At 31.2% G+C, this 25,854-nt stretch overlaps 3 protein-coding genes and 1 long non-coding RNA gene across 9 annotated transcripts; 2 read left to right on the top strand and 2 right to left on the bottom strand.

The window, feature by feature from the left end:
- Positions 1-467: 467 nt before the first annotated feature.
- LOC127072819 (uncharacterized) lies at positions 468-7,416 on the top strand. Of its 3 annotated transcripts, none has more exons than XM_051013572.1 (10): positions 468-883; positions 1,129-1,656; positions 1,837-1,895; positions 1,984-2,212; positions 2,353-2,476; positions 3,027-3,174; positions 3,329-4,203; positions 5,760-6,327; positions 6,409-6,970; positions 7,081-7,416. In XM_051013572.1, the coding sequence occupies exons 1-10, from the start codon at positions 472-474 to the stop codon at positions 7,245-7,247; spliced, it is 3,672 nt and encodes a 1,223-aa protein (XP_050869529.1). In that variant the 5' UTR covers positions 468-471; the 3' UTR covers positions 7,248-7,416. The 3 variants fall into 3 exon arrangements, with proteins under 3 accessions (XP_050869529.1, XP_050869527.1, XP_050869526.1); XM_051013570.1 differs by having other exon boundaries at positions 1,792-1,895; positions 2,356-2,476; XM_051013569.1 differs by having other exon boundaries at positions 1,792-1,895.
- Positions 2,049-10,198, bottom strand: LOC127072873 (uncharacterized). The gene is made up of 4 exons (XR_007785599.1): positions 10,052-10,198; positions 9,872-9,982; positions 2,327-2,451; positions 2,049-2,188 (listed from the first exon to the last, which is right to left on the bottom strand). It is a non-coding gene; the product is annotated as an uncharacterized LOC127072873 (long non-coding RNA).
- On the top strand, positions 10,096-22,817 carry LOC127072835 (actin-histidine N-methyltransferase). 2 transcript variants are annotated; one of them, XM_051013628.1, is made up of 7 exons: positions 10,096-10,244; positions 10,695-11,198; positions 11,284-11,407; positions 20,438-20,552; positions 20,709-20,861; positions 21,171-21,494; positions 21,619-22,817. In XM_051013628.1, the coding sequence occupies exons 1-7, from the start codon at positions 10,133-10,135 to the stop codon at positions 21,742-21,744; spliced, it is 1,458 nt and encodes a 485-aa protein (XP_050869585.1). In that variant the 5' UTR covers positions 10,096-10,132; the 3' UTR covers positions 21,745-22,817. The 2 variants fall into 2 exon arrangements, with proteins under 2 accessions (XP_050869585.1, XP_050869586.1); XM_051013629.1 differs by lacking the exon at positions 10,096-10,244 and adding an exon at positions 10,249-10,395.
- LOC127072831 (zinc finger protein 28-like) lies at positions 22,799-25,410 on the bottom strand. Of its 3 annotated transcripts, XM_051013615.1 has the most exons (3): positions 25,063-25,407; positions 23,413-24,898; positions 22,799-23,308 (listed from the first exon to the last, which is right to left on the bottom strand). In XM_051013615.1, the coding sequence occupies exons 2-3, from the start codon at positions 24,851-24,853 to the stop codon at positions 23,244-23,246; spliced, it is 1,506 nt and encodes a 501-aa protein (XP_050869572.1). In that variant the 5' UTR covers positions 24,854-24,898; positions 25,063-25,407; the 3' UTR covers positions 22,799-23,243. The 3 variants fall into 3 exon arrangements, with proteins under 3 accessions (XP_050869572.1, XP_050869571.1, XP_050869570.1); XM_051013614.1 differs by having other exon boundaries at positions 22,799-24,898; positions 25,204-25,410; XM_051013613.1 differs by having other exon boundaries at positions 22,799-24,898; positions 25,063-25,409.
- Positions 25,411-25,854: the final 444 nt, after the last annotated feature.

Below are 25,854 nucleotides of genomic sequence, written 5' to 3'. Positions count from 1 at the left end.
ACGAGAAGAGGTCGAGAAGTCGAGAAGACGGGGTCTGGCGTTCGTGTAAATAGCGCGTAGTGGCGGTGTGTGCGCGCGTGTTATGCGCATCCGCGGACAGATGAGCGCGGGTTCGCGTTATCTAGACGCGTAAGACGATTGTGTCTACGTTGCATCTTTTCTACATCTTCGAGAAGTCTTTTTATTCGAACGATCGTTGCTAAGGGGTAAAACATCGAATACGTTGTATCTTTATCCCTCCATTGCTCCTCCCGCCCTTTTCCTCGTTGTATCCCTTTCTTTTTCTTGTTCTCCCGCTTGATCATTCTTTGTCGTCTCTCTCTCTCCCCCCTCCTCTCTCTCTGCCTCTTTCTCCCTCTCTTTCTTTCTCTTTGCCTTCCTCCCTCTCCCTTCCTCTACGTTCTTCTCGATAAACGAGGATAGGGCTAAAGACGAGTCGCGTGTTGGTCCCGTGGGAGGGGGGACCGCAGGATGGACGGAACCAATGTGAATGGCGGGAACGCTAAAGTGGCGCGCGACGTTTCTAACCTAAACAGTGTTAGTATGCCGGATTTACAGGAGTCTGAGAACAAAACGGCCGTCGCCGAGACCGTTGCTGATACCGCCACTGATATGGACGGTCAAGAAGTGAACGGTGATCTCAAGGGTTCTTCGAAGAAGACTCCTTCGACGGCGGTCAAAACTAAATTGCGCAAGTTCAAGGCCAATTCGACGAGTAGTATCGAGAACGATGTAAGCCTTTCCACAACGAGGGGTGGACGTAAGCGTAAGCTTTCGGAACCCGACGATGTTAGTTCCGAGGAATCCACCGAGTTTAATGGATTCGATTTACAAGGGATCGATGAATTCGATACGGGAAGTCATGTATTGAAGAAGCTCATTGGTAAATTTCCTTTCTTATGTTCAATAGTATTTTTTTTCTTTCTTTCTTTTTTTCTTTCTTTCTTTCTTTCTTTCTTTCTTTCTTTCTTTCTTTCTTTCTTTCTTTTTTTTCCCCCTCTCCCCTTTATGTCAATCCTGACTTGACAAATGATCAACAAAGGGTCGTTAATGTTTTATGCTTGTTTATGATTGGATCTGCTTGATCGTATTTCTTTATTTAAATCTATGTTTTCTTTTTGACTATAGCTGAGGCAGGAATTACAGAGGCTCAACTTACAAAACGCTGTAGGTATTTGGTGCCAAAAAAGAACTTCGACGTTAGAAAAGATGAAGATCAAGACTCGGATGAAAATAAAATACGTATATATGACATGGAACAATTCGATATTGATAAAATCAAAAAAGAAAGAGAATCTGATACAGATTCTATCGGTATGGCAAATAGCATAGAATTAGAAATGGAACAGCAGAAAGCCGAAGAATCGTCTATTAAGTCTGTAAATTCGTCGTCTACTACAAGTAGTCCATCTGCAGTGTCGTTGAAGTCTAAAGGAGGTAGGATATCGCGCGGCGCAAGTCCGGGAAGTGCGTTGAAACAAAAAACAACAATCGACATGTCAAATCCAGCTTTTAAGGAACCATTCAAGTATGGATGGAAACGAGAACTGGTATTCAGAGCTAGTAATGACTCGAGCCTTAAACGAATGGCTGATATATATTATTATACACCAAAGGGAAAAAAAGTAAGAAGTTTTAGAGAAGTAGCGGAATACCGTAAGTTGATTTACATGAAAAATCAATATTTTTTGTATAAATTAACGCACTCTATATTTACAATTCTTTCACTAATTCTTCTTTTTTTATGTTTTTTTGTTTCCTTTCTTTATTTTATTTTTTTTTTTATTGTAGTTCATTCAAGAGAATTAACCATTGATAATTTTACATTCTTCAAAGAACCTATTGGCTTAGACGATCCTGAAAAAGAAATAATTCGAGATGCAAAGAGGATAAGGGTATATTATTATTCTTTCATTCTATCTCATTTAAATCAATTACTTCTTTCCGTACATCCGCTAAAACTAAGTATCGGGTATATTGCAGGGTTCAATAGGATCCGCACCTACGCCGCCAAGAAGGTCCTTCGGTTCTAAGAAAGTTATGAGCACGCGGAAACCTACCGAAGAACACGTTCCAGCATCGTCACCTGCACCAGCAGTTGCCGTTCCACAAACAGCAGTATCAACCACACCTGCGAAAACCGCTGCCAGATCACCAAAAACAGCTAGCAGTTTCAAAGTTAAAGTGCCTGCAAAGAAAACTCCACAAATAAGTATGTACCTATTTGCATAAGAGATTAAAATATTACTTTGCTTTCTATAGTATGGATAAATTAGACTTGTTGTATATTTATAAATTATATCGAATATTATAAAAAGATTCTCACAATTGTTCTCTTTGAACAATGCATAGCAGAAATAAAAACATCATCGGAGGAGAGAGAGATGTTACCGCCACAACGAAACGCGACGAGTACAAGAAGAAGTCAACAGCCAGTGGAAAAAGCACCACCTGTTAAAAGCAAACGATTATTAACGTAAGTACTTACATTTTTCTGAATGTGATGTATATTTAGTCAATAAGTATGTTCGTTCTTTTGTATACGAGTTCGATGTAAGAAATAGAAGAAATTTACGTTGCTCTTAATGATCTTATACAAGGTTTTCCAAAAAAGTGAGTTCTGAATGAGGTTTCAGAAAAAAAATCATATGATGCAATTTTAATGATCGTTACATAATGCAAATTATTTAATTCCTATTTTCGATCGATTCTCTATGAAACTGTGTGAATTTAGGGTTAATAAAAAACACAGTTAAAATGTTTTCATTTTTTTATAGAAACTTGCAGAGCTGTCGCAAATTAGTTAATTTACATCACGCAACTGGAAAATATTATTATTAGGAGTTGTGAATATATACACACACACATATATATATATAAGGCAGGGCATATGTTTTAGAAGCAGTTACCTTCTATAATTTTCATAACACTACATATTTATCCAATTCTTTCTATATCCCATAAATCCTTATTATCTATTTTACATTCTCCTTCCTCTTTTCCCCCTATCAACGCACATCTTACAGGCCCAAAGTACAAGAACCATGCAGCATAAGATGTTCAACAAGTATGGGACTGATTCCCAGTTTACAGTGTCGCGTATGCCTTTGCTTATATCATCCTGAGTGCGTAGATGGCTTGGAATTTTCAGGAAGTGATGATTACATTTGTAAGGTAGGTATTTATTAGCTATATTGTAGTAATAAATAAGACATGATCAACGTTGCGTATATTTTAGAAAAGTAGAATTATTTCTAAATATAATTATTATTTTCATACTTCTATATTTTACTTGTTTTAATTTGCTGTAACTCTATTTGTGTTGTAGAATTGTCAACAAGATTCTACAGAAACTCATCAACATCAATCGATGAATCCATCTTTAACACCACCTCCGTTGATTCCAATCAGCATGTTAGGCACACAAAATGTCAAACAAAAGCCACAAACAAGCTTAACTCCACCAAAATTGCAAAGAATTCCAAAATCAGAGAACGCGGATATACAGTCACGTAGTACTAGTAAATTTTCTAAAACAGCAACAACAACGACAAGTTCGACATCGCCGTTGGAGAAGAAGGAGGATACTTGGTTTCCTCAATCAGAGAATGAATTTTTGCAAAGTCATGATGGAATATTACCAAAACCAGCGCAAAATATTGCTTTGATGGGAGGCAAAAGATATATAGTTGTACCAAAGAATAATGCAATGGCAGTTCAACCAGCCATTACAGTAAAACCTGATAAAATTGGTGACAAACCACCGATGTTACAGGAAAGTTCTTTAATTGATATATCCAATACAATGGAGAATTCAACCATTACAAATATAGGTATTTCACCTTCAACCAAAATATCTGGTGCCAATGATATGACTGAAAGTATCTATGATAGAGAATTGTCGAAAGACGTTTCTGCTTCGTGTGGATCTTCTGATGACACGAATGAAACGTTGGACAGTAATATTAATACGAATACTTTGATCAATACGAATACGTCTCTGTTAGAAAATCAAATTTTAAATGCAAAAGCATATTCATCGATTGAAACAAGAAGAACGAGTACTAGATCACCTAATAAAAAACCAATGTCTTCAATGGCAATACAAAATAATATAAGTATATTTGGTATAGACAGTGAAGTGACTAAAACAGATATAAAACAAATAGTAATTAATACGAATGTAGTGCAGATGGGTAATAGGTAAGTGTTTTTAAAACATATGAGCATAGGCATTCTTATTTTACTTTATTCTGTTAAGCTTGTCGTATGAATAAGTTATAATTTAAGGCAACTCTCTTTTGAGGTTTTGGCAGTTGCTTTGTACATATTGTATTTACAAGATCAGTATGCTATGCCTTTACAAAACAACAATGAGAACATAATGGCATCAGTAGTCTGTCTCTCTACGATTTTCTTCAATATTATATTATAGTTGCTTTTATCAAAAAAGCTTTAATGTGCATCGAAATAATTCATAATAATGCATATTTACACAATGCAGCGAAAGAAGGAACTAGTCGATGTAATCATATTTCAAATAAGAATTATACAGAGTAGATTATTATCTATATACACGGTATATCGAAGCTGCTTGTGTCAAATTGTAAATGCAATATATACTGGTGTTTATTATATTTGCAAATATAAAACTTCTATATAAAAAATGAATTTGATTTTATCTTATGATCGAAGCACACTGCCTTAGCTTCTTAGAAATGCAGCCAAAATCTTGACTAATATTCGACCAAAAAAGGAAAAAAAAGAAAATAAGAAAGAGATAAAACGAAACAAAAGAAAAACAACAATGATCATGTATTCTGATCATTGTGGGTTCCCTATAATTGTAGTATTAAAGTAAAGTTTAGTATTTACAAAATATCCAAGTGAAGGTAAATATTAAGTCTCAAAATACAAAGATTTTGAAAAAAATAATTAGTCGCTCAGTTCGTAATAAAATTTAATATATTTGCTTAAAACAAATTATTTTTTGTAAAAAATTCTTGATATTGCAAAATATAATTTGGTAATACATACATACATACACACACATATATATATATATATGGTGTATATGTGTATATATATATATGTGTGCTATATATATATATTGGTAATAGATAATGCTTCCTTACATTAATACTACAATTATAGACCCAGCTACTGATAAGTGCTTCATTAAAAAAAAAATCTAATTCATTTTTACTTTTTATATTTACAGATATAAAGACATGTGCGAGCCGAAACACAAAAAAAAATCTTAGTGCGTTTTCCCAAAAAATTGTCCTATGTCCTTCTCCTCTATCAATCCTGTATTTCATATTTTTTTTTTTATTTGAATTTTTTGATTTAATATATAATCATTATTTTAAGATACTGCCATGTAATATAATCAGATTATCGTCTGTATTTCTAAAACATTTTTTTACGAATTTTTTTGTGTATTTTACGTAAAATATCATTTATTACACGTGAAAAGATATTTACAAATTGGCAACTGCTTATATACATTAAAACAAGAAAAGAAAAAGAAAACAATTGCTAAAATATTAATAAAAGGGTATTTGCCATATTTGTTGTTGCTTTGTATCCATGTATAGTATATATTTATATGAACGTATATACGTATATGCATACTTGTATATATATAATTTAGCAAATAATAAGATAGCTATATATAGTATATTTATATTATAACGAGAAATGATATCAATGAGCTTATATTTTAACTAATCAAACAATTACTTTGATGTTTACAGAAGAAAACAAAATCAACAGGAGTCAAATCTACAACATCACTTTATGGATAATGTATGTGCGGGTTATCATGCATTATTACGAATTTTTCAATATCTCAAGGTGCAAGAGTTGTTACGCGCAGCTCGTGTTTGTAAAATGTGGCGAGATTTGGCTGCGCATCCTTCTTTGTGGAAAACAGTAAGAATGAAGAATAGCCAAGTAACAGACTGGGACGGTTTAGCAGATACATTACAAAGACACGGCACACAGCATTTGGATCTCAGGAAAATGCTTGTAGCTGGAGAATCAGATAGTATTTGGAGAAAGTTTCTGTCTGTAATACCTAGAGTAACCAGCCTTGTTAAGTTAGAGTTATGTAGATGCCCCGTTATGGTAGTAGAAGAAGTCATTAAAAGTTGTCCGCAATTACAAGTATTGAGTGCAATGACAATCAAATGTGACTCTTTAAATCTGCAATCTGTTGGCAATCTTAAACATTGTCAAGAATTAAGACTCAAGGCAATAAGTGGAATGTCTTTGCAAGAAGATCTTACACCACTACAAGAATTAACACAATTAACGCAACTGGTAAGTTATCACTCGAGTAACGTCTTGCGATGCTTTTGTATAATCATCGATTTTTTATGTAATTATTACAATTATTTGTAGAGTTTAACGTCAGTCAAAGAACTTGGAAAGAAGAAAATTGATATAATACAAACATTAATAAATTTAGAAACGTTGGAGTTGGGGGAGTGTTCAGATTTTCCAGACAAGTTTGGAACATCGGTTTTAATAAAATTACAAAAACTGGAACGCCTCCGACTCGAAAAGGGCCAAGGATCTTGCTGTACATTTGATATTTTAGAAGGTGTTTCAAAATTGGGAAATTTAAACCAAATGGAGTTAGTTAATTTTGATGTAAAAAATGGTTTTGATAAGTGTCTTGCTAATTGTAAAAATATTAAGAGGTTACTGATTATACCGACCTACATATCACAATCAGCTACTTCAAATAACATGGTACTTGGTGGCGTTACCGAATTGTCACACAATTTAACGCATTTTGTTTGGGGCGTAACTCTTGAATTACTGAGAGTTACGGAATTGTTTGTTGACCAGTGCAATTTGATGAATAAACAGGTTACTGGAGATTCTATACCAGTTTTGAAACCAGTACCCTGTTTAAAATTAATCGAAGATGTCGAGGATGAAAATGATAACCAAAAAGGTATGTTAAAATATTCAAACGAATACGAAAATTTTCATTTCACTTATGACTGATGATTCCATAATTCAAATCAAATCTCTAATCGAATCAAATGTTCATTTTGTTTATAGGTGAAGATAAACAGTTAAATATGACGAGTCCACAAGTCGATATTCTACCATTACCGCAACTTCAAAAACTTCTTTTAACTGCATTACCTAAGACACGTGTTAAAATTCTAAAGATTCCCTTCCATGCCACATGGCGACAGAGCATTTCTGATACTACTACACAATAAATAAAGATAAAACATAAAATGTGTATCAAAGAAAATATAAATGTAAAAGGAACAAATGTAAAAGAAACACAAGTTATTCGACACGCGCATGTGTTTAAAAGTTTTGTAAATTTGACTCTATAGTGTTTGCACAACCAATTACAATGTTTATAACTTGGATGAGAAATAATTTATATATTTATGTACCGTGAGTTTTATAGCCCTCAACAATATCTCTCTCTCTCTCTCTCTCTCTCTCTCTCTCTCTCTCTCTCTCTCTCTCTCTCTCTCTCTTTCTCTCTCTCTCTTTCGCAACGTGTTGGTACATTGTACAGCTATCAAAGGCACAGTGCCATGGATAAAGATTTTGTGATAAACGAATACAAGAACGCTCTTCTTATCACGTAATATTTTTTCTTATTAAGTAAAATTTTTACGTGATATTATTATTCTTGTATACATTTTTGCAATTAAACAACAAAATTCTGGCTTTTATAGGTTGCAGTTATATGTCGCACTTTTTATCTGCACAAGAATGTTAAAGTAATAACAGCTTATCAAAGGTGCTGTGATGTATATCTGTGTTAAAGTCATCCAAGTTAATTTGCATACAGCTCTACGTAAATATCAAATCGGTTATAAAGAAAACGAACACTCGGAGCCAAAGAGTGATGGTACAGTTTTAAGAAATTTTATTTAAAGTTCGCGAGTAGAAAATAATTTTTTAATTTCTACGAATCTGCAAGACTATTCTCAATATAATAACTTCTGTTAAAGAATATAAAACCATAAGAAACAAATTGTTTCAAAGTATATAATATAATGTTGATTTTCTATTTGGGGTAGCAGGACAAATCTAATCATTGTGGTCGGTCTGTAAGGCTCTATTTAGAAATTAGGTTGTATAAAATAATGATATATATTATTATTATTATCGTAATTGTATCTGTATCTTTAGTATAGTTAAGATACGAGTTTTCCGCTGCAAAGAAGTTACAGTGAAATTGATGAGTAATTTTGTAGAATGTGTAATATAATTCTAATTTCGCTGCACTGTGCATAAGCAATATAAATAATATAAAAGAAGCTTATCGCGGTTGATCTGTACTCAGTACAAATTATATAGTTATAAGTTTCCAATGAACATCTAAATACGTTTATAAATTGTGGTATTCGATCCACTTCTATTATTTCTTTGTTTTTTTTCCCTTTTATTATAACAAAAAAATAAATAAATAATATAAGTGATATAAATTTATAATCAGTACTTAGTATTAAATGACTCGAGGAAACATTGTGTTACTTGTTTTATGCAAAATAATATTGCGTATATCTATTTTAAGAAGCTCCTTTGTTTTTAAAACGGACGAATTAATGCATAAGGTTTGCAGTTGAATGTTATTGATTATTATATTAATACACCTACATTGTTGTTGTATTCATTGCGGTTATTTTTTTTTGCAATGAATTTGTTTTGCTTTGCAGCGTGAAAATTCAAGTTATTACTGTTTTACTGTAACAGTTTAATCATACAGAAATCTTAATGATTGAGTAACATTAAGGGGGCTCTTTACATAAGCTCCTCTTTATAAGAAAAATTTTGTGAATTGATATATATGTAAACAAAAATATTAGAGCTCAAGATTTTATCAAAACAGAATTATAGATATTATATGTAACAAGGTTAATATTCTGTATTCTTCTATTACATTCATTCAAAATGATTGGAATGCTATTTTTACCTATTCTTTTTTTCTTTTTTTTTTATAAAGTTGTAAATAAAAAAGTAATTGTTTAATATATTCCACAAGTTGGAAAGTTTAAATTCATTAATTAATTTTAATTTAAAGCACGTCACGTGATCCCAGAGATATACATTTTTGTTAGAAATGATAAATGTTTTTTGCAGATATCAATTATTATAAAATGTAAAATGGTGTATAGTATCGATAGAAAGTGCTGTGCATCTTTTAAGTATGGTTATGTATATATATATATATATATATATATATATATATATATATGTTTCAAAAATACTTTGAAAAGATTAGTAATTTCGAGACCCCTTAATGTAAATATTTCATTATTATAACAATACTTGTATATATCTAAAAAAAATTTCTTAGATACAGATTGAAGAGAAATATCAAACATTTATCTGCACAACCTTATACATATTATTTCAAGTTATAAAAAAAACTAATTTCCTCTCAACGATATACAATGTTTCATTTCATTTATAAGAAATAAATAAGAAGATTTGAAAAGAGAACACAATAGGATTAACAAAGAATAGGAACAATCATTCGGATTCGTTCGTACATCGTTCGTACGTTGATTCATCGATAAGTTAATATGAAATTTCTTATGAGAATTTCAATAGATAATAATTAATAGCGTGCACTTTGATATCATTCATAAATAATTAACTGCGCGATACAACAAAGCCACTAAGACGATGGAACTTAAAAATGGCGAACGTATTTAATTTCTAAAAAACAGTGTGGATTATTAAGAATCCATATTAATGAAATTCGACCTTTTTGAATGATGTGATTATTTTTTACTATGTAAAAAAAAAAGAAAGATAAATGGAGATTGAAAAAGAAAATGATCGTCAAAAATAACGAGAAAAATTAATTCACCCTGATAGGAATGAAAATCAATATAGTGCGACAGAGCCCTCCATGATCTCTCAGAAATCTTCTCCGCCTTGGTCTTTTCGCTGTGGCTGGAAAATTTCGAGGTTATGGTCTCTGAAATACATCAGAAGGTGAAACTACTGGTGTTCTATTTTTGTATGAAGGAAAAGTGTTTATTCTTACCGAAAGTGGGTGCACGGGTTACGCATTATAATGCGTCTGAGTACGAAGAGATCTTACAAGGTGCTATGAAATAGAACGAAGATGAACAAAAAGAAGTCCCATTCTTCATCGAAGCAGAACTATCATCAAAGACAAACGTCGGTGGTGAAAGCGAGAAAAAAGCTCAATGCTTTGTGCGACCAAGTTTTTCACAGTGAGTAAAATACCACGAGCCTTGTCCGACTTTGCATTTGGTGGTACGACTCTATCGCGATAGAGTCTACTTTATCAGGTCACACGAGGGTGGGGATCAGCGTTTGCGATACTTATCGTCGGATTAAGCAATTTCTTGTCCGATAACTGGGGTAAATTATATTTTGATATAACAACTAAAGTATTTGAAATTATACATTTTAAATCATCTTTTTTTTCTCTGACAAACAACAGTATAATGATTTATTTACACACAGTATCCTTTCATTAATTATATATATACACATATATATGTATATACATATATAAGTAATATATATATATTTATTATGTATTTGTGAATTATTAAAAGTTTATAGATTCTTGAAATTAATAAATGATGATCTATACATCTTATATAAACTATATGACAACGAGAAATAGTAATATTTATTTTAATTAATTTGTTTAGTGAGCTGCGATCCTGCGTATGACACACAGCTATGGGATTACTATATGAATGTCACACCAAGTTTAATACTAATTACTTACAACACTAATTTCTTACAACCGATGAAGATAAAGCTATCAAAACAATCCCGGGGGGTTGGACAATTCATGAGCTGGCTGAAAGAGAATGATGTTAACATAGATGGAGCAAGTATAGTTGGCTTTGCAGGATACGACTTAGGTCTAAGGGCGGAACGTGATTTTTTAGAGAATGAACCTATTTTGGAAATACCTAGGAAACTTATATTTAGTACTCAAACAGCTGCCCCTGAGCTAGAAAGTTTTCAACGTGATCCATTGATACAACAGATGCCACAAGTGGCGTTAGCCATTGCTTTGCTTATCGAAAAGTATAAAGAAAATTCAAAATGGAAACCTTATTTTGATATTCTTCCCACTAGTTATAATACAGTACTCTACATGAATCTGCTTGAAATGAAGGAGCTTAAAGGCAGTCTAACATTAGGTAAACTCTTTATGCGTGAAATGTTTGATTATACAATGAAATATTCATAACGATATATTTAAAATTGGTTTCTTTTTTTTTTCAGAAACTGCTTTGAAACAAGTCAGAAATATAACACGACAATACACTTATTTTAATAGAGTCTTTCAAAATGGAGACGATGCAGTATCCAACTTGCTCAGGGATTTTTTTTCCTATGATGATTATATGTGAGTAAATTATCAATATATATTGTTGAAATTTATATACTAACGTAAGAAGGATGGTTATCTTTAACAGACTCATCTTTTTACAAAAATACTTTATATTACATACTAAATCATAAATAAATACATTACATCTACATGTATTTATAACTAAAGAACGAAAAAAGATGAGATTGATATCGTGATCATATTTATAACATATTAACGAACTCGATGTTCTCGTTTTTTTGAAAACATCTAATATGAGTTTGCTGCTCATAAGTGTTTTGTATAAATTTTTATCGAATATGCATGTCCATTGCACAAAAAAAGATACTAAAAACTATACATCAATTTTACATCAGCCTTTGTCCAGTGTTTGCACGTTTGTTTTAGGTCTTTAACCACAAATAAATCTCAAATGAAAGTACGTACATCGATTAAAAAGAAACTATGTTGTCTCATTTTATATAATCAGGTATAGTTTCCCAACTATCATTAGCATCGAGCGAATCATTATCGATATCACACTTGGGATCATAGTCACCACCACTGGTTTGCTGTGAATCATTTTTTTCCGATCTCTTTGTCGTCGAAGTGGCAACTACACTCACCATTATATTATTCAGGCTACTTGTATTAGACAACTTTCTGGCTGTGGCTATTGGACTCTGAAATACCGTTCGTGGGAAAGAATTTCTGTACCTATACTTTTGTTTATGACGTATTCTACAAGTTACGAAGATGGCAAGGAATACGACTATCGTCACACCGAGTATAGCTCCACTAGCTATTATACTAGGTTTAATCTTTGATAAACTTTTTCCCCGATCTTCATTTTCGTCGTAATCATCGAGTTTCACATCGTTCGTAGATCCCTTGTATATCAGACTTATATCTACTTCAGTATTATTTTCAATGATTTCTTTCGTATGCTCTCTTTGAACAATATTAATCGACTCGTCATCTATCGTTTTCTTATTTAATGTTTCTTCAATATTTTTAGAGATTCGTTGTTCCGGATCTTTACCAAATGACAAAGATGTAAAGGTATTAAATAATTCTGTGATCTTTATCAAATGATTTGGATCTTCTTCATATTTTTCATTACCATAATCTTTTGTTTTAAGACTAATCTCTGTGGTAAATGAAAATTCTGTCGTTTCCTTAACAAGTTCTGGAGAAATCTGCGAGATACCAACATGTTCTGTTTCATTCATCAATTTCTTTATACCAGTCGTTTCATTTCGAGGTTCACGTATAATACTTTTTTCTTCAGAATTATGAAGATTCTTCTCTGATAATTGATTATCTTCCGATATTCTTAAAGCTTTCTGATTTCTCAGACGAGATACTTCTGCTAAATGAACTTTACTGGAACCTCTTTGACGTAAGGCAATCAGTTCTTCCAAAGTCATATTCCTAGACTTTAACAAACGTTCCAAATTTTTACCCCCAGATCCAGAAGCAAATAATTCAAAAATCTCAGCACGTGCTTCTGGTTCTATTTCTGACATGATATCCTCGTAACGTTTACCTTCTGACATCACATTTTCTACATTAGGATGATTTTCGAAGAAAGTTTTGATTGTTTCTTCGAAAGATGAATCGTTTTTAGATTTTGTTAAAAAATCTTTCGAACGATCTTTATCTTTTCCTAAGTACATAGTTTCACCTTTATCGCTATCATTTATACATTCATTCTTTTTTATCGAAGAGGACGCACGTACCTCGTCATCCTGTTGCATATCGTTCAAAGGAGCATCATATTGATAATCTGCTTCAGAAATGTTATCAAAATGATCTTCTACGACAGCTAAATTAGAATCATCTTCCTTGTGTATAGTATCGCTATATATTTTATTAAATGGCTTATTCCTTTCCAAATCTTTTTTAGCAAACGTCTCGACAGTCGGATTCAAAATTCTTACGATACTCAAAGTGGAACCACTGTCAGAACGATTTAGATTAACATTTTGCATAGAACGAACGATAGCATTATTTTCTGTTATCAAAGAAATCCAAATTGGTGATGCAGTAGTCCTTCCTTTCTTATAATCTGTAAAGTCTGAAAATTCCATGATTTCATCATGATTCTCATCACTATAGATTCCTCGCGTTGAATTTAGATTTTGGTTCGTGTTATCATCGTTTTGATTCAAATCGATAGAGATTTCTGATGGAGAAATTGCCGTTAAAGTTTCAGTAGTAGTTTCTTTCAACTGTGAAACCTTCGTTGACACATGATCGTTCACCGTGGTAATTGTTTTAGTCGTCGTCGTGTCAAGTATATTTTGAAGGGTCGTGGACGGCAATTTCGCCAATGTGCTCGTCATTGCCAAAGAAATCTGTTCGATATCATCACCGATTTCATCGATATCCTGCATCTTTAATGCACTGATCACATCTGCCTTACCTTTTAACAGATCTATCAGAGTCAAATTTTTACGACGTAATATTTCTGAAAGACTAATACCGTCTTCTTGTTGCATTTTTAACAGAGACTTTATAGCTTCAATTTTCTTTGAAGATGTTTCCTCTTTTTTATCATTAGATGATAAATTAGAAGCAACTTTTATTCTCTCGTTATTACGCATCGTTTCTTTAGCACTTAAAATGAATTCTTCGTTCTGAGGTGGACGTCTTTTTCTCGGCCGAGGTTTTAAATATTCTTCGTCAGCTAAATCATGTTCATATTCATTTGGACGAACCTGAAAAGCATCACGATATCCAGTTGAAGTTATTCGATCGTTTCTAAAGAATTTATCTTTCGGAGGACGTTCAACCGATACTTGTTCAACTTTCCCGCGCGATTGTCTTCCATATTTTCTTTCCTCCAATCGTATCATCGAATCTTCAGGAAGAGGAAATCGTCTCTCTTGTCGGGAATCAACGTAATCGTTTCCTCCTCGATTCTCGTTGAGTCGACGATAATTAAAATTATCTCGATAAACCACATCATACGGATTATCGTGTCCTGTCAAATCCGTCTCCTCTTGAGAATAGCTTCGTGCGAATTGAGAAAATGGAAGCAAAGGTACAGCATCACCGTCACGCCATTTTGGTTCCAAAGCTTCGCCATTGTTTCTCCATTTTCCAAGTAATTCGCTTGACTCTTCTTTAGGAAGATACGAATCCTTATTATTTGTATCTGCCTTCTGAAAAAGAAAGAAAAAATAATAATAATTTTCTTTCCAACTCTGAAATTTTTTAATCTCTTTTTTAATGTTTTTACAAATTATTATGGATTATATATTTCCTGTTGAGAAGTTACAAAAGATCGGAAGATCTAAAATAAACTCTTCCCTCTATCCAGGATCTTCTCGTTTCCGTGATTTCGCCCTAAGAAAGTGAAATATGCGCATCGAGGCACATCCATTTATACTCATCGTCAACTACCGTGTCTTTCAAAGAGATTTACCTAAGAATCATTGTACTCATTAGTTTGCTTGTTAACGTAATTTCATGAAATACGAGGAACTTATTTTTCGAAGCATCTCAAGTAGAGATTATATTAATAATTTTTACCGTGTTCCGTATTATAATAATTTTTATGACCTAGTTATGTTTACAATATTAATAGCGTTTTTTTTTTTTTTTTACAAGAGAAAAAATCGTAACGTATTCGTACAAATTATTTAAATCGATTAATTACATTTGAAACAATTAAAATAATTGATCGGTAGTATGGATTTTACGATTTGTATGGATTTAAAAAATTTTTTGATTGAAAACATTTGTTTAAATAAAAATTTTTTTATTATTTTTTTGAGGTTAAGTTAGAGCTCCAATTACTACATCGTAAGTCATGCGAGTAAGTGCGGCGAAACGAGCCGTGCAAACGCAAATAACGATCAAAGTTCAACGACCATACGAAAAAGAAAGTGCGATCGTTAACGCGCTCGACGATGTGTTCGATCTTACATGCATACATATGTATTTTTAATGGATTTTTTTATTACTTTTTTTTTATTGTTTTCTTTTTTTTCAAAGCGGAACTACGCATCCATCGTCGTTTCTTTTTTGACGACCGTTGTCTTTTTTTTTTGAGATCGAAAGGAAAGAAGATAAGAAAAAAGAAGATCGTTTTGCTCGAGAATCCTCTTCGTAGATCTTTATTTAATATTTTCATAACGAACGATAATTTTCAAACTACTTACGAAATCTTTCTTCGTTCTCTTTCTAATCGCATATTCCTTTTTCTTTTTCTCTCTGTTAATTTTTCGATAGATTTTCTGGGCGGGAATTATTTTACACACTATTTTATTTCGTTCCAGCTGATCGAACGCCGAAAATGTAAGAGAAGGCCAAGAAAGGTGTAAACTAGCACGTTCGGTACCAGTAGTATTAATTCTTTTTTAATTCAATATTTTCGTATTTTATATTTTTATAATCTCTTTATAATCCTTTATTCATATTTAGCATACGAAATACTTTGATATTATTTTTTTTATATAAAATCCTCAATCTCGATATTTTTCTGTTTTTTAATACGCAAAAGTTTTCTTGAATAATTTTGTTAGAACATTTTCAATTTTTTACATTAAAATTTGATTTTACTCTCGATCGGTAAAATAAAATATCACATATGTCGGTAAAGAAATTCCGCGAACTTTTTAAACGAAGTCTCTCTTTCTACGACTTGGCACTTAACGTGTATTAGATAGAAAAAATTCTTAGAAAAGGATTTTTTCTTCCGAGTATCGGGATCATTTAATGGTGACAAAATGTTCGTAAAGTCTCGAACTTTCCGTGAATGGTACCGATTTCTAGCTTTCTCTTCCTCTCTCTCTCTCTCTCTCTCTCTCTCTCTCTCTCTCTCTCTCTCTCTCTCTCTTTCTATCTTTTTATCTATCTCGTGGTTTACCGATTGTTACATCGTGGTCGTTCGTCCCATCGTAGCAATGTCCTATACTTTCTCGAGCCGTCTCTTTGCTAATTACGATACGCGATGACAACGAAGCGGTTCCTTCCTCTTACGTACATTACAAACACGCTTTAACATGTATACATATATGTATGTATTTATACCTTTCGCTTTTCTACGATCGCGTGAAATCCGAGAAACTTTAATGATGATAATGATAATAATAATTATTATTATTATACAATTCATTATTCAAAATTATAAAAAAAAAAAACAAAACAAAAATATAACTATTTGCATTAAAAAAGAAATTTAGAGATTTCAAAAAATTTTAATTGTATATATTACAATGTGTATACAAGTATATATAACAAAAAAAAAAAAGTGGAACGATTCGATTAAAAATTAGTGTCAGAATGACACTGCGATCATTTATATAGACGATATATCATTCAACCTTGATTATTACTAAATTCGATAATTATTCAAAAAGAAGGAATTTCTAGATTTTCCAAAATATTTCTTATACGTGTGTATAACAAATCAAAAAGTTCAAAAAAATTTTAATTAAAAATTCGAATCGAGAAAGGACACTATAGTCGATTTTAATAAACGACATATGCGTGTTATTTGTCTCAAGTTCGTAGATCATTCTCGAGAATAAAAGTACACATCAAAGGACTCGCATTCGTGCTCCTTCTAAACGAGTACTTCCGTTCGATGCTTCACACTCGGTGAATCTAGGCGAATCGGTTCCACTTTTTTCCATTTTCGTTTTTTCTTTTTCTTTTTTTTTTTAATTATTATCTTTTTATATTTTCTTTAACTTCCTTACCACACGACCCTCGATCACGATATCTTCGGATTCTGGCCTGTTTAGTGTCGTTTCTCCATGAACCGAACGACAACCTGGAAGATACAGGATGTTCGCGATCGATAAAAATAGAATGATCCTCTTCTGCATAGTCCAAGATATGTATCGTTATAGCAATTATACACAGGATTACAAAAATCACGTTTTTTCGATTACACAAGCTCAAGATGAAGTTCATTCGATCTCAAAACAAACACGAAAAACATTTATCGGTTATTATTTAATTAATTGGATAAATAATATATATATATGTATATATATCACTTATTAAATTATCACTTTTCTTTTGTTTTTCTTTTGTATCTATCACTGATCGATTATAAAAAATGTTTAAAGAAACTCGTTCCTAGTTTTTTCTTTAGTAATCTTTTTATCACAAATTACACTGCATGTAGATACATATATGTGTGTATATACATGTGTATATTTGATTTTGTTGATTCCCTGTTTTTTTCTTTTTTTTTTTTTTTTACACAAACGAAATGTTCGCCCACACTGGACAAATCGTTCTTGTCGACTGACGAGAGTTTTCTCTGCGGTCGCTGCTAAAGTAAGCCGGTGAAATTCGAGAGGAGAGGAGTCTGCGATCTAAACGTTCTCTTCAACGCACAATCTTCTTCTTCATCTTCTTACTAGATACAATATGTACTTTTTCTTACTGTTCGAAGATCGACAAGATATTCTTTTATCTCCTTAAACTGTTAACTCGGACGGACAAAGTGCTAACTCATCATTAAGATCTACATTTTTTGATGCGATGAAAGAATAAATAAATAAATCATGTGTTTTTTTTTTCTTTTCTTTCTACATGCTATTATTTAAGTGAATTATTATACTTATGAAAAAAATTCTTCGTTTCACGATGAATTTATTTATTCAAAGTTTCTTGTCACTATTCAAACATCATTTGAATTTTAATCGAAATATATTTTTATACGTCAACCGATCGAAAATCTTTCCTGTTTAATAAGATCTTCAAGATCGAAAGTATAATGTAGAGAATTCGAAAAAGGAAAAAAAGAGAAAAAAATTACTTAATTTTACACTTGGAAATAATTAATACAACTTTCGTTGTTACAAACAGAATAACCCATCATTTTTTACTCTTTTGTTTCATATACGCGTGTTATACTTGTTTCTATATTAATTCTTTATTGTATGTACGTATACCCCGAGTTTCACTTTTCACACACGTTTCTGTTAGTTACGGGAAAGAGGATGAGAAAAAAGGAGCATCTTCTTTATCTTTTTTACAATTAGTAGGAAATAATAATGAGATACGATCGTCGTTTTAATATTGGTGTCATCGAAGTGTAATTAAATATTTATGAAAATGTATTCTATCTCACGCGCGCGCGAAATGTATGCGTGTGTGTGTGTTGGATTGATGCAAACTTTTTATACAACTTTTTATAGTAATATTTTTATAGTATAACTTCTTTCCAGATTAAATTTGTTTAATCCAATTTGTTTTTAATGATTAAGTAAACTAATTTTTTTTCTTTTTTTTTACAAGACATGAAATTTAAATATATTTAAGATGCAAAAAAGAAAATTATATTTTCAAAGAAAAAATGAAACTTCATTTTTATCTTCATTTTTAATTCAATGAGTCAACAGATTGTTAACAAAAAATTTCTTTGAATAATTAGAAGTTGGTATTTGAAGTTGCTATTTCTTTATTCACTCGCATGTTCAGTTCAGTATTCATCGATGTCGATGATGCATCATCTCCTTGGTAGAAAGTGCGCGTAGCAAAGATCTCACGACCTTCCCACGTGCACTCAAGTGTGCATCCCCATCCCATCCCTGCTGCAAATACCAACTGATGACGTCGAGACTCTCCTCTCTTTTTCTCGCCATTGTCCCTACAATTTTCCCTTCTTTTTTCTTCTTTCTCTTTTTATTCCTACTCTTCATTGAACATCTTGCTTAGCGAAGGAGGTTTTAATTTTAATATGAAATTCATAATAAATCTAATTTAATCTTTTGATTACTATGCTCATATATTTCTACATAAATATAAAGATTAAATATTAATAATGATATTATTATTATAAAAATAGATAATAATTATTGAATTAATATATTTTATATAAATATATATATATGAAAAATAAGTAAATATACATATATAATGTTATATTATAATATTTATATAATTATATATAATATTCTAGTCATATATACATAATTAAATAGTATTGATCGTGATAATAAATATGTAACAAAATATTACAATAACATAATAATATTAACAAACATAAAATTTAAAAAAAATGAAGATATATTATTAATTGACTACGAATCAACAAAAAATATAAAAAGAATGATTGAAGACCACTGAAACTTTCTGAATTAGATTTTAATATATAAGTAATTGAAAATTTCTCATTTCGAACAAATATGAATCTCAAAAGAATATATATTAAAATCAATTACTTGCCAATCAAAGGGTTAATAACAGATTCCTATTTATTAAGATGCAATACGTAGCATATCTCAGTCTTCTCAACTACTATATACGTTCCTAAATATATGTATATATACAAATATGTATATGTGTGTATATATATATATATTCGATTCATATTAACAAGAAAGGCATGCTCGTTATTCTTGCAATAAAAGATATATAAGTATGTACAAACCATAGATGAAGATCAAAGAAGTGAGAGCCTCTTTTTCCTGAAGAGATAGAGAAAGTCGAAAGGGAAACGACGAAGCAACACCAACAGCTATGAATCTTTTTATGTATATACCATATACTTCCATTTCCGGCGATCTAGGTCAAGTTCTTAAAAAAAGAAAAAAAGAAAGAAAAAGAAAAACAAAAAAAGAACGTCGTGAGACGGTAAAATGTTTATTCTTTCCTGTGATCGTTCCGAAGGCGAAAGTAGTAGTTCGCTCTGCTAGTCCGAAAACGAATGTTCTCTTTCTTCCTTTTTAAAAATGATATATATATATATATATCGATGTTTTTTTTTTTATATATAAATAGTATATCGTTTTAATTTTTACAAAAAAATTAAGATAGAGATCTAATCTTGCCAATTATAATTATAATATAGTATATTATTATATTTTTGTACAGTGTATAATATATAGCTATACTATAATGTAATATTTTAAATAATTTAAATAATATATTATTATATATTATAATATGGAAAAATCATAAGTTTGTATAATATGTATTATATTATCTTTATATTATAGTATAATTACACGTACACGCACGCGCGCACAGGTTTATATATAAATATTAATATTCACTAGTAATATTTATTATATTAATATTTCTTTTTTTCAGTTGGGCCGTTTCTACAGTGATGACAAGACAAAATTTAATTCCAAGTGAAGATGGATCCAGTATGATACATGCTTTGATACCAATGTGGGATATGTGTAATCATGAAGAAGGAAGGGTAAATATATATTTTATATATACATATATTTCTTCTCTCTCTCTCTCTCTTTCTCTCTCTCTCTCTCTCTCTCTCTCTCTCTCTCTGTCTCTCTCTTTCTCTCTCTCTTCAATACGTAGTAATAATATTTTACCTACAAAATGCTTTCCCTTTTAGATAACTACAGGTTTTAATACAACTTCTGATTGTTGCGAATGTTATGCCATGAGAGATTTTAAAAAAGGAGAACAGATATTCATCAGTTATGGTTCAAGAACTAATTCTGATTTTCTAGTACATTCAGGTTTCGTTTGTCTAGAAAATAAAAAGGTATATCAGAAATGATAATTTATGTATATATATGTACATAAATCAACATATTACGCGAATGAGATATGTTTTTGCTTATAATGTTTCTTATACTTATTTAATCATATCTAATTATATTGAGACATATATACTTTTAGATGATTTAGATTACTTTAATTAAAAATATCAAGTTTTTTCGAAGGAATTATTTTCATCTATTAGCAGACAATCAAAATTTCTAATTAAAACATAATATAAAACGCTTCAATGTGTTAAGAAAAAAAAAAAAGAAAGAAAGAAAACTGAATTAAATAATTTTTATTTTTTTAGGATGGCGTTAGATTACCTCTTGGTATTAGTAAATCAGATCCACTTAGAAAAGAACGTATTGAGCTTTTAGAAAAATTAGGATTACCGGCGACCGGTGACTTTTTATTAAAGGCTGGCACCGAACCAATTTCGGATTCGCTTCTGGCATTTCTTCGTGTGTTTAACATGAGAAAAATAGAACTTACCCATTGGTTGAAATCGGATAAAGTTACTGATTTGAAACACGTTGATTGTGCTTTAGATACTATTGTCGAAGAAAACGTGATGAAGTTTTTATTAGACAGATTAAAATTGCTAATTGCTAAATATCCTTCAACGATAGAGGTAAAAGTTATATATATATATTTTTCTTTTCTTTTTTTTTTAAATCGTGAATTGAATAATAAGTTGAATGTATTATAATATAAAATTTCTTTATTCTTTTTTTTTTTGTTTTAATTTTATGTAGGAGGACTTAGAGAAACTCAATACCAGATTACCGAAGATGCAACGCTTGATCGTACAATTGAGAGTATCCGAAATGAAGATTCTATTGAATGCACTCGATTATGTAGGACAATGGTTAAAAGTCTAAAAAATGAGAGCCGTAATAATGACAATGAGAAAATGACTGTCTTCTACTTTTGTCATATAAAGAATCTCTCTCTCATTCTCTATCTATCTCTCTCTTTCTCTCTCTTTCTCTCGAGAATGTAATTTTATTTTTACAGTTACAAGTTATTTCTATAATACTTCGGTGTGATAAAAGCCGGATATAAGTAAGAGGAGAAAATCTTTGCAATATGATAAAACTAGGGTAAGAAAACGGAGAGAAAGTGAAAACGAGAATCAATGTTAAATGCATTTAACAAAAAGAAAAAAATATATAAAAAAATAAATAAATAAATAAAAAAGAAATAAAAGAAGGATAAAGCGAGATGCTGTATATGTACACGAAGAAAAAGTAAGTTTGATTGCAAAAATTAATGCACGTATATAGAACATACCTCGACTTTTATTTTTCAATGAAGAACAACGATCGCAAAACGCTAGACTATATTTCATATTGCCTTTCGTCGACGTATGCTGTGTTCTTATCGGAACCATTCTTCTCAGTGGAATAGTAATCGATCGATCGATAGATCGTAATGATCTATTAACAACTATGAGCTCGACAAGTTGCTGTATTTAATAATAAGTGTATCAGAAAAAAAAGTGGTTATTATGAATAAGCTTTTATTTTTTTTAAAGAGAATATTTAAGGAAACTTAACTCATTATTATATCATTCAATATTTTATAGCATAGCTATGCTATCATATAGATCTGTAATTACAAGTACATTGTACATTATAAAGATTTTTGCGAAGGTGTTATTACGTGACTGAGTGATAGTACCAAGAAAAAAAAAAGTAACAGAAAAGAAAATACAAAAAATAAGAAAATCTAACATAACATCTTAAATGCTTCCTAATTATTAAGATTGTATCTCTGTATGACAATGCAAGAAGTTGGAGATATACTTATGCATTACGTTAAAATGCGTATGATTATACAGAAATTATACATCTCTATACAATATTTTAGATGTTCTATAATGTAAAGAACGAATGGATTGAGACAAAAAAAAAAGAATAATATAACGGTATATTATTTTGAGAGTACATTATTTAATAATCGAAAATTTCTGATGCCCACTCCTTTTTATGCGCAAGGGTACAGACAAATTAGAGAAGCATCATTAAAGCATTTGACATTGTGCAAGCTACCCTGTTTGAACAATTAATAAAATGAAATTCTTATAATATTATTTTTTTCCGAATAAAATTTTATAAAATAAATACATTGCTTATAAGCATATAATTATAAATTTAACGTATCATTTTAATATGCTTTATAATAATAATTTGTGTGCCTCTATCATAAATTCGGGAACTTACTAACTCTTAATATAGACATTTATATATTGAGTTTCAACAACAGTACGATTCAATTTCTATAACGTAATATGTGTTATATATTCGTAAGAGTATAAAATGTATGTTTAAAATTATTACACATTTGTATCCCCATTTTTCGTACTTCGCAGGAGCAATTAGTAGCGATTCACAGCCAAAGTACTTGTCCACACGGTTGTACCGACGTGTAATCTGCTGCTTGCTTTAAAAGTAATTATTGTTATTTAATTAAACTGATATTTTGACCGCCCGTATAGCAAATAGGCGCTTCGCATAGATTCGGATATGTAGCTTTATTTCCATTACCCTCGTTATGCTCCTTTTCATCCTTTTCCTCTTTAATAATTTCTCTTTTTATATCCTCTATCCCGTGATCTTCCTTTACATGTAATATCAGTCGTGTTAAAGCATAAAATATTTTGTCACAAAGGTCGCATTGATATGATTTTCCATCGGCTGCTTCCAAACAATGAGCATGCTCTTTCATAGGTAAATAAGCCTGTCTGTGCATAGCTAAATGTTTTTCATGATCCATTGCGAGAACAAATTCGTAGGAACAAATTAGGCACTTCAAATGATGTTTCATCCACATTGTGTGTGCCTTTAATCTATGTAAGCTGTCGTAAATTTCACCACAGACTGGACACTTTAAACACTTGTGATTTTGTAATATGGTTTTATTTCCATACAATCCTCCGCATTCTTTGCACTGGTAAGTCCGCCTTTTTTTGCAAGCGTGTTTAAACCAATGTTTTTCTAATTGGGGCAACAAGTCAAACACTAGTTTACACATTGTACATACAAATCTTCCTCTACGATCTCTCTTGATACTGAAACTTAGAGAGCAAATACCCCAGTGTTTTTCAAAATTACTTTTGCGCATTATATTTTCATTGCAATATTCGCACTGATCTTGGTGCTTGGACAAATGGGCGAACAGCATACCAGGTTCTGTGTTAGTATATTCGCAAAATGAGCAAGTATATGCTTCTCTTTCCTTATACATGTGTGTAAAAAGATGTTTTTGAAAAGAGGTCGACGTGAAAAACATAGCACCACAGGCTGGACACTTCAAATAAGGCTTACCACGTTCTGTATAATAGAGAGGAAGAGGTCGGAAACTTTTCAACCAATTGTTACTTTCCTTAAGATCTGCCTCATTTTTTTCAAACTGACTATTATCAAATGTCTTGCTATTATAATTCATTTGTTCCATGCTTTCTTTTATTTCTTTCGTAGTTTCTGTTTGTTCCCCGTTTTTAATACCAATTATTGCCTCTTGTTCGGACACAAATTCACCCAACAATATTATCTTATTGTGCTGTTTTGAACTATGTTGAATTTTAGAATTTTTTTCAAAAGGGATCAAACTGTCGTATAGTTTCAACCCTTTGGTCGTAGTCACAGCTTTATCATTAACTTGCTCAAGACCAGTTAAAATAACAAATTCTTTCCCATTAGGAATAGAAGTGACGTATGATACCGACGAGTCTGTATTTACATTATTCCAAGAACTAGTTGCAGACTCACCGTCGACATCTGATCCTTTCTGAAGAAGTAAGACCTTGGATGCTTCTTTCTCCAAGAAATCTTCTTCGTCAGATTGTATAGAAAGTAAAGCGTTTTTTAGAATGCATCCACTACTTTCTTCATGTCCCTTATCACCTTTTTTTCCTCTACAACTTTCTTGGACTCGTACGGTATTAGTTGTAACACCGTCGTTGTCAGAGTCTTTTGACCTTAGCATATTATTATTGCATTAATGTGGTGCACACTTAAATAAAAATAGGCGCTGAAATAGACAAGAAAAAAAAAAGAGAGAAGTAATATTAGTCATAGCAGTTATGGTATTTTCTTAATGATTATTAAATGTCCAAGTACTTCTCACAAATCACCGTATTATAGCCAATATTAATTTAAAATAATAATAAAAGAGGTCAACAATCGTTTACATACTTGCAACCAGTAACACCGTAGAGTTGCATTCATTTTTTTGGGATACGGTACAAGTCATTGCGAATACCATAATGTCCCCACGCTATCATTCGTCGGAAAAAAATGCGAGGAGTACTGGTAAAGAAATTGTACAGTATTTACTTTGCAAGTGTCACATGTAACCCTTGTTGATAGGATAAAATTTGTCAATATCTCGATCATAAGGATCAGCTGTTTCCTCGTTATAAGCAATTGACAGATCGCCAGATTGAAGATACGCGACACTGCAGTTTAACCAATTTATCTACATTCCTAGCGTTGGTATGAAAAGTCTACCTTTCGATTGGTTGATTCCGTCGTAACTGAAAGATTCTCCGCGCGATCTACGTTTTTTTTTATATAAACAACAAAAAGAAAAAAAAGAAAAATGAAGAAAAAAAAAGAGAAATATACGCGAAGAAATATAAATCCGGTTTTCTTTAATTTTAGACCATTACAATTAACTAAAAATTACAATATATATATGAAATATATTCAAATATAAACTATTTCCTCTTTTAAACGTGATGGAATGTATACATTCTATAAATTACCAACATATTGATCAGTAATCTGTTTTATCGACAATAGATTAGAAAGAGCATCTTCGACCAATACTTCCCTTTCTTTTTTTAAATACAATCACGCTATAGATTTAACAAGTAAAGAAAGTTTTTGTTACGATCCGAAAGATTTTACAATCCATAAAAGCGATTAAATTTGATACGAAAATAATAACGTTACCAACGCTTTGTCACAAACAGATTATAGCGC

This window comes from Vespula vulgaris, chromosome 2 (assembly GCF_905475345.1).
Source record: "Vespula vulgaris chromosome 2, iyVesVulg1.1, whole genome shotgun sequence".
In the NCBI taxonomy this organism is placed as follows: Eukaryota; Metazoa; Arthropoda; class Insecta; order Hymenoptera; family Vespidae; genus Vespula; species Vespula vulgaris.
This window is presented reverse-complemented; position numbering and strand designations above follow the sequence as displayed.

What these genes read in the sequence shown, in the direction of transcription:
- LOC127072835 (XM_051013628.1), top strand. Translation starts at nt 10,133, where the DNA reads ATGAACAAAAAGAAGTCCCATTCTTCATCGAAGCAGAACTATCATCAA. An exon ending in GTGCGACCAAGTTTTTCACA is followed by an intron (nt 10,245 to 10,694) that starts GTGAGTAAAATA and finishes TAATTTGTTTAG; the next exon opens with TGAGCTGCGATCCTGCGTAT. An exon ending in TAAAGGCAGTCTAACATTAG is followed by an intron (nt 11,199 to 11,283) that starts GTAAACTCTTTA and finishes TTTTTTTTTCAG; the next exon opens with AAACTGCTTTGAAACAAGTC.
- LOC127072831 (XM_051013614.1), bottom strand. Translation starts at nt 24,853, where the DNA reads ATGCTAAGGTCAAAAGACTCTGACAACGACGGTGTTACAACTAATACC.
- LOC127072819 (XM_051013569.1), top strand. Translation starts at nt 472, where the DNA reads ATGGACGGAACCAATGTGAATGGCGGGAACGCTAAAGTGGCGCGCGAC. An exon ending in TGTATTGAAGAAGCTCATTG is followed by an intron (nt 884 to 1,128) that starts GTAAATTTCCTT and finishes TTTTGACTATAG; the next exon opens with CTGAGGCAGGAATTACAGAG. An exon ending in GAGATGCAAAGAGGATAAGG is followed by an intron (nt 1,896 to 1,983) that starts GTATATTATTAT and finishes GGTATATTGCAG; the next exon opens with GGTTCAATAGGATCCGCACC.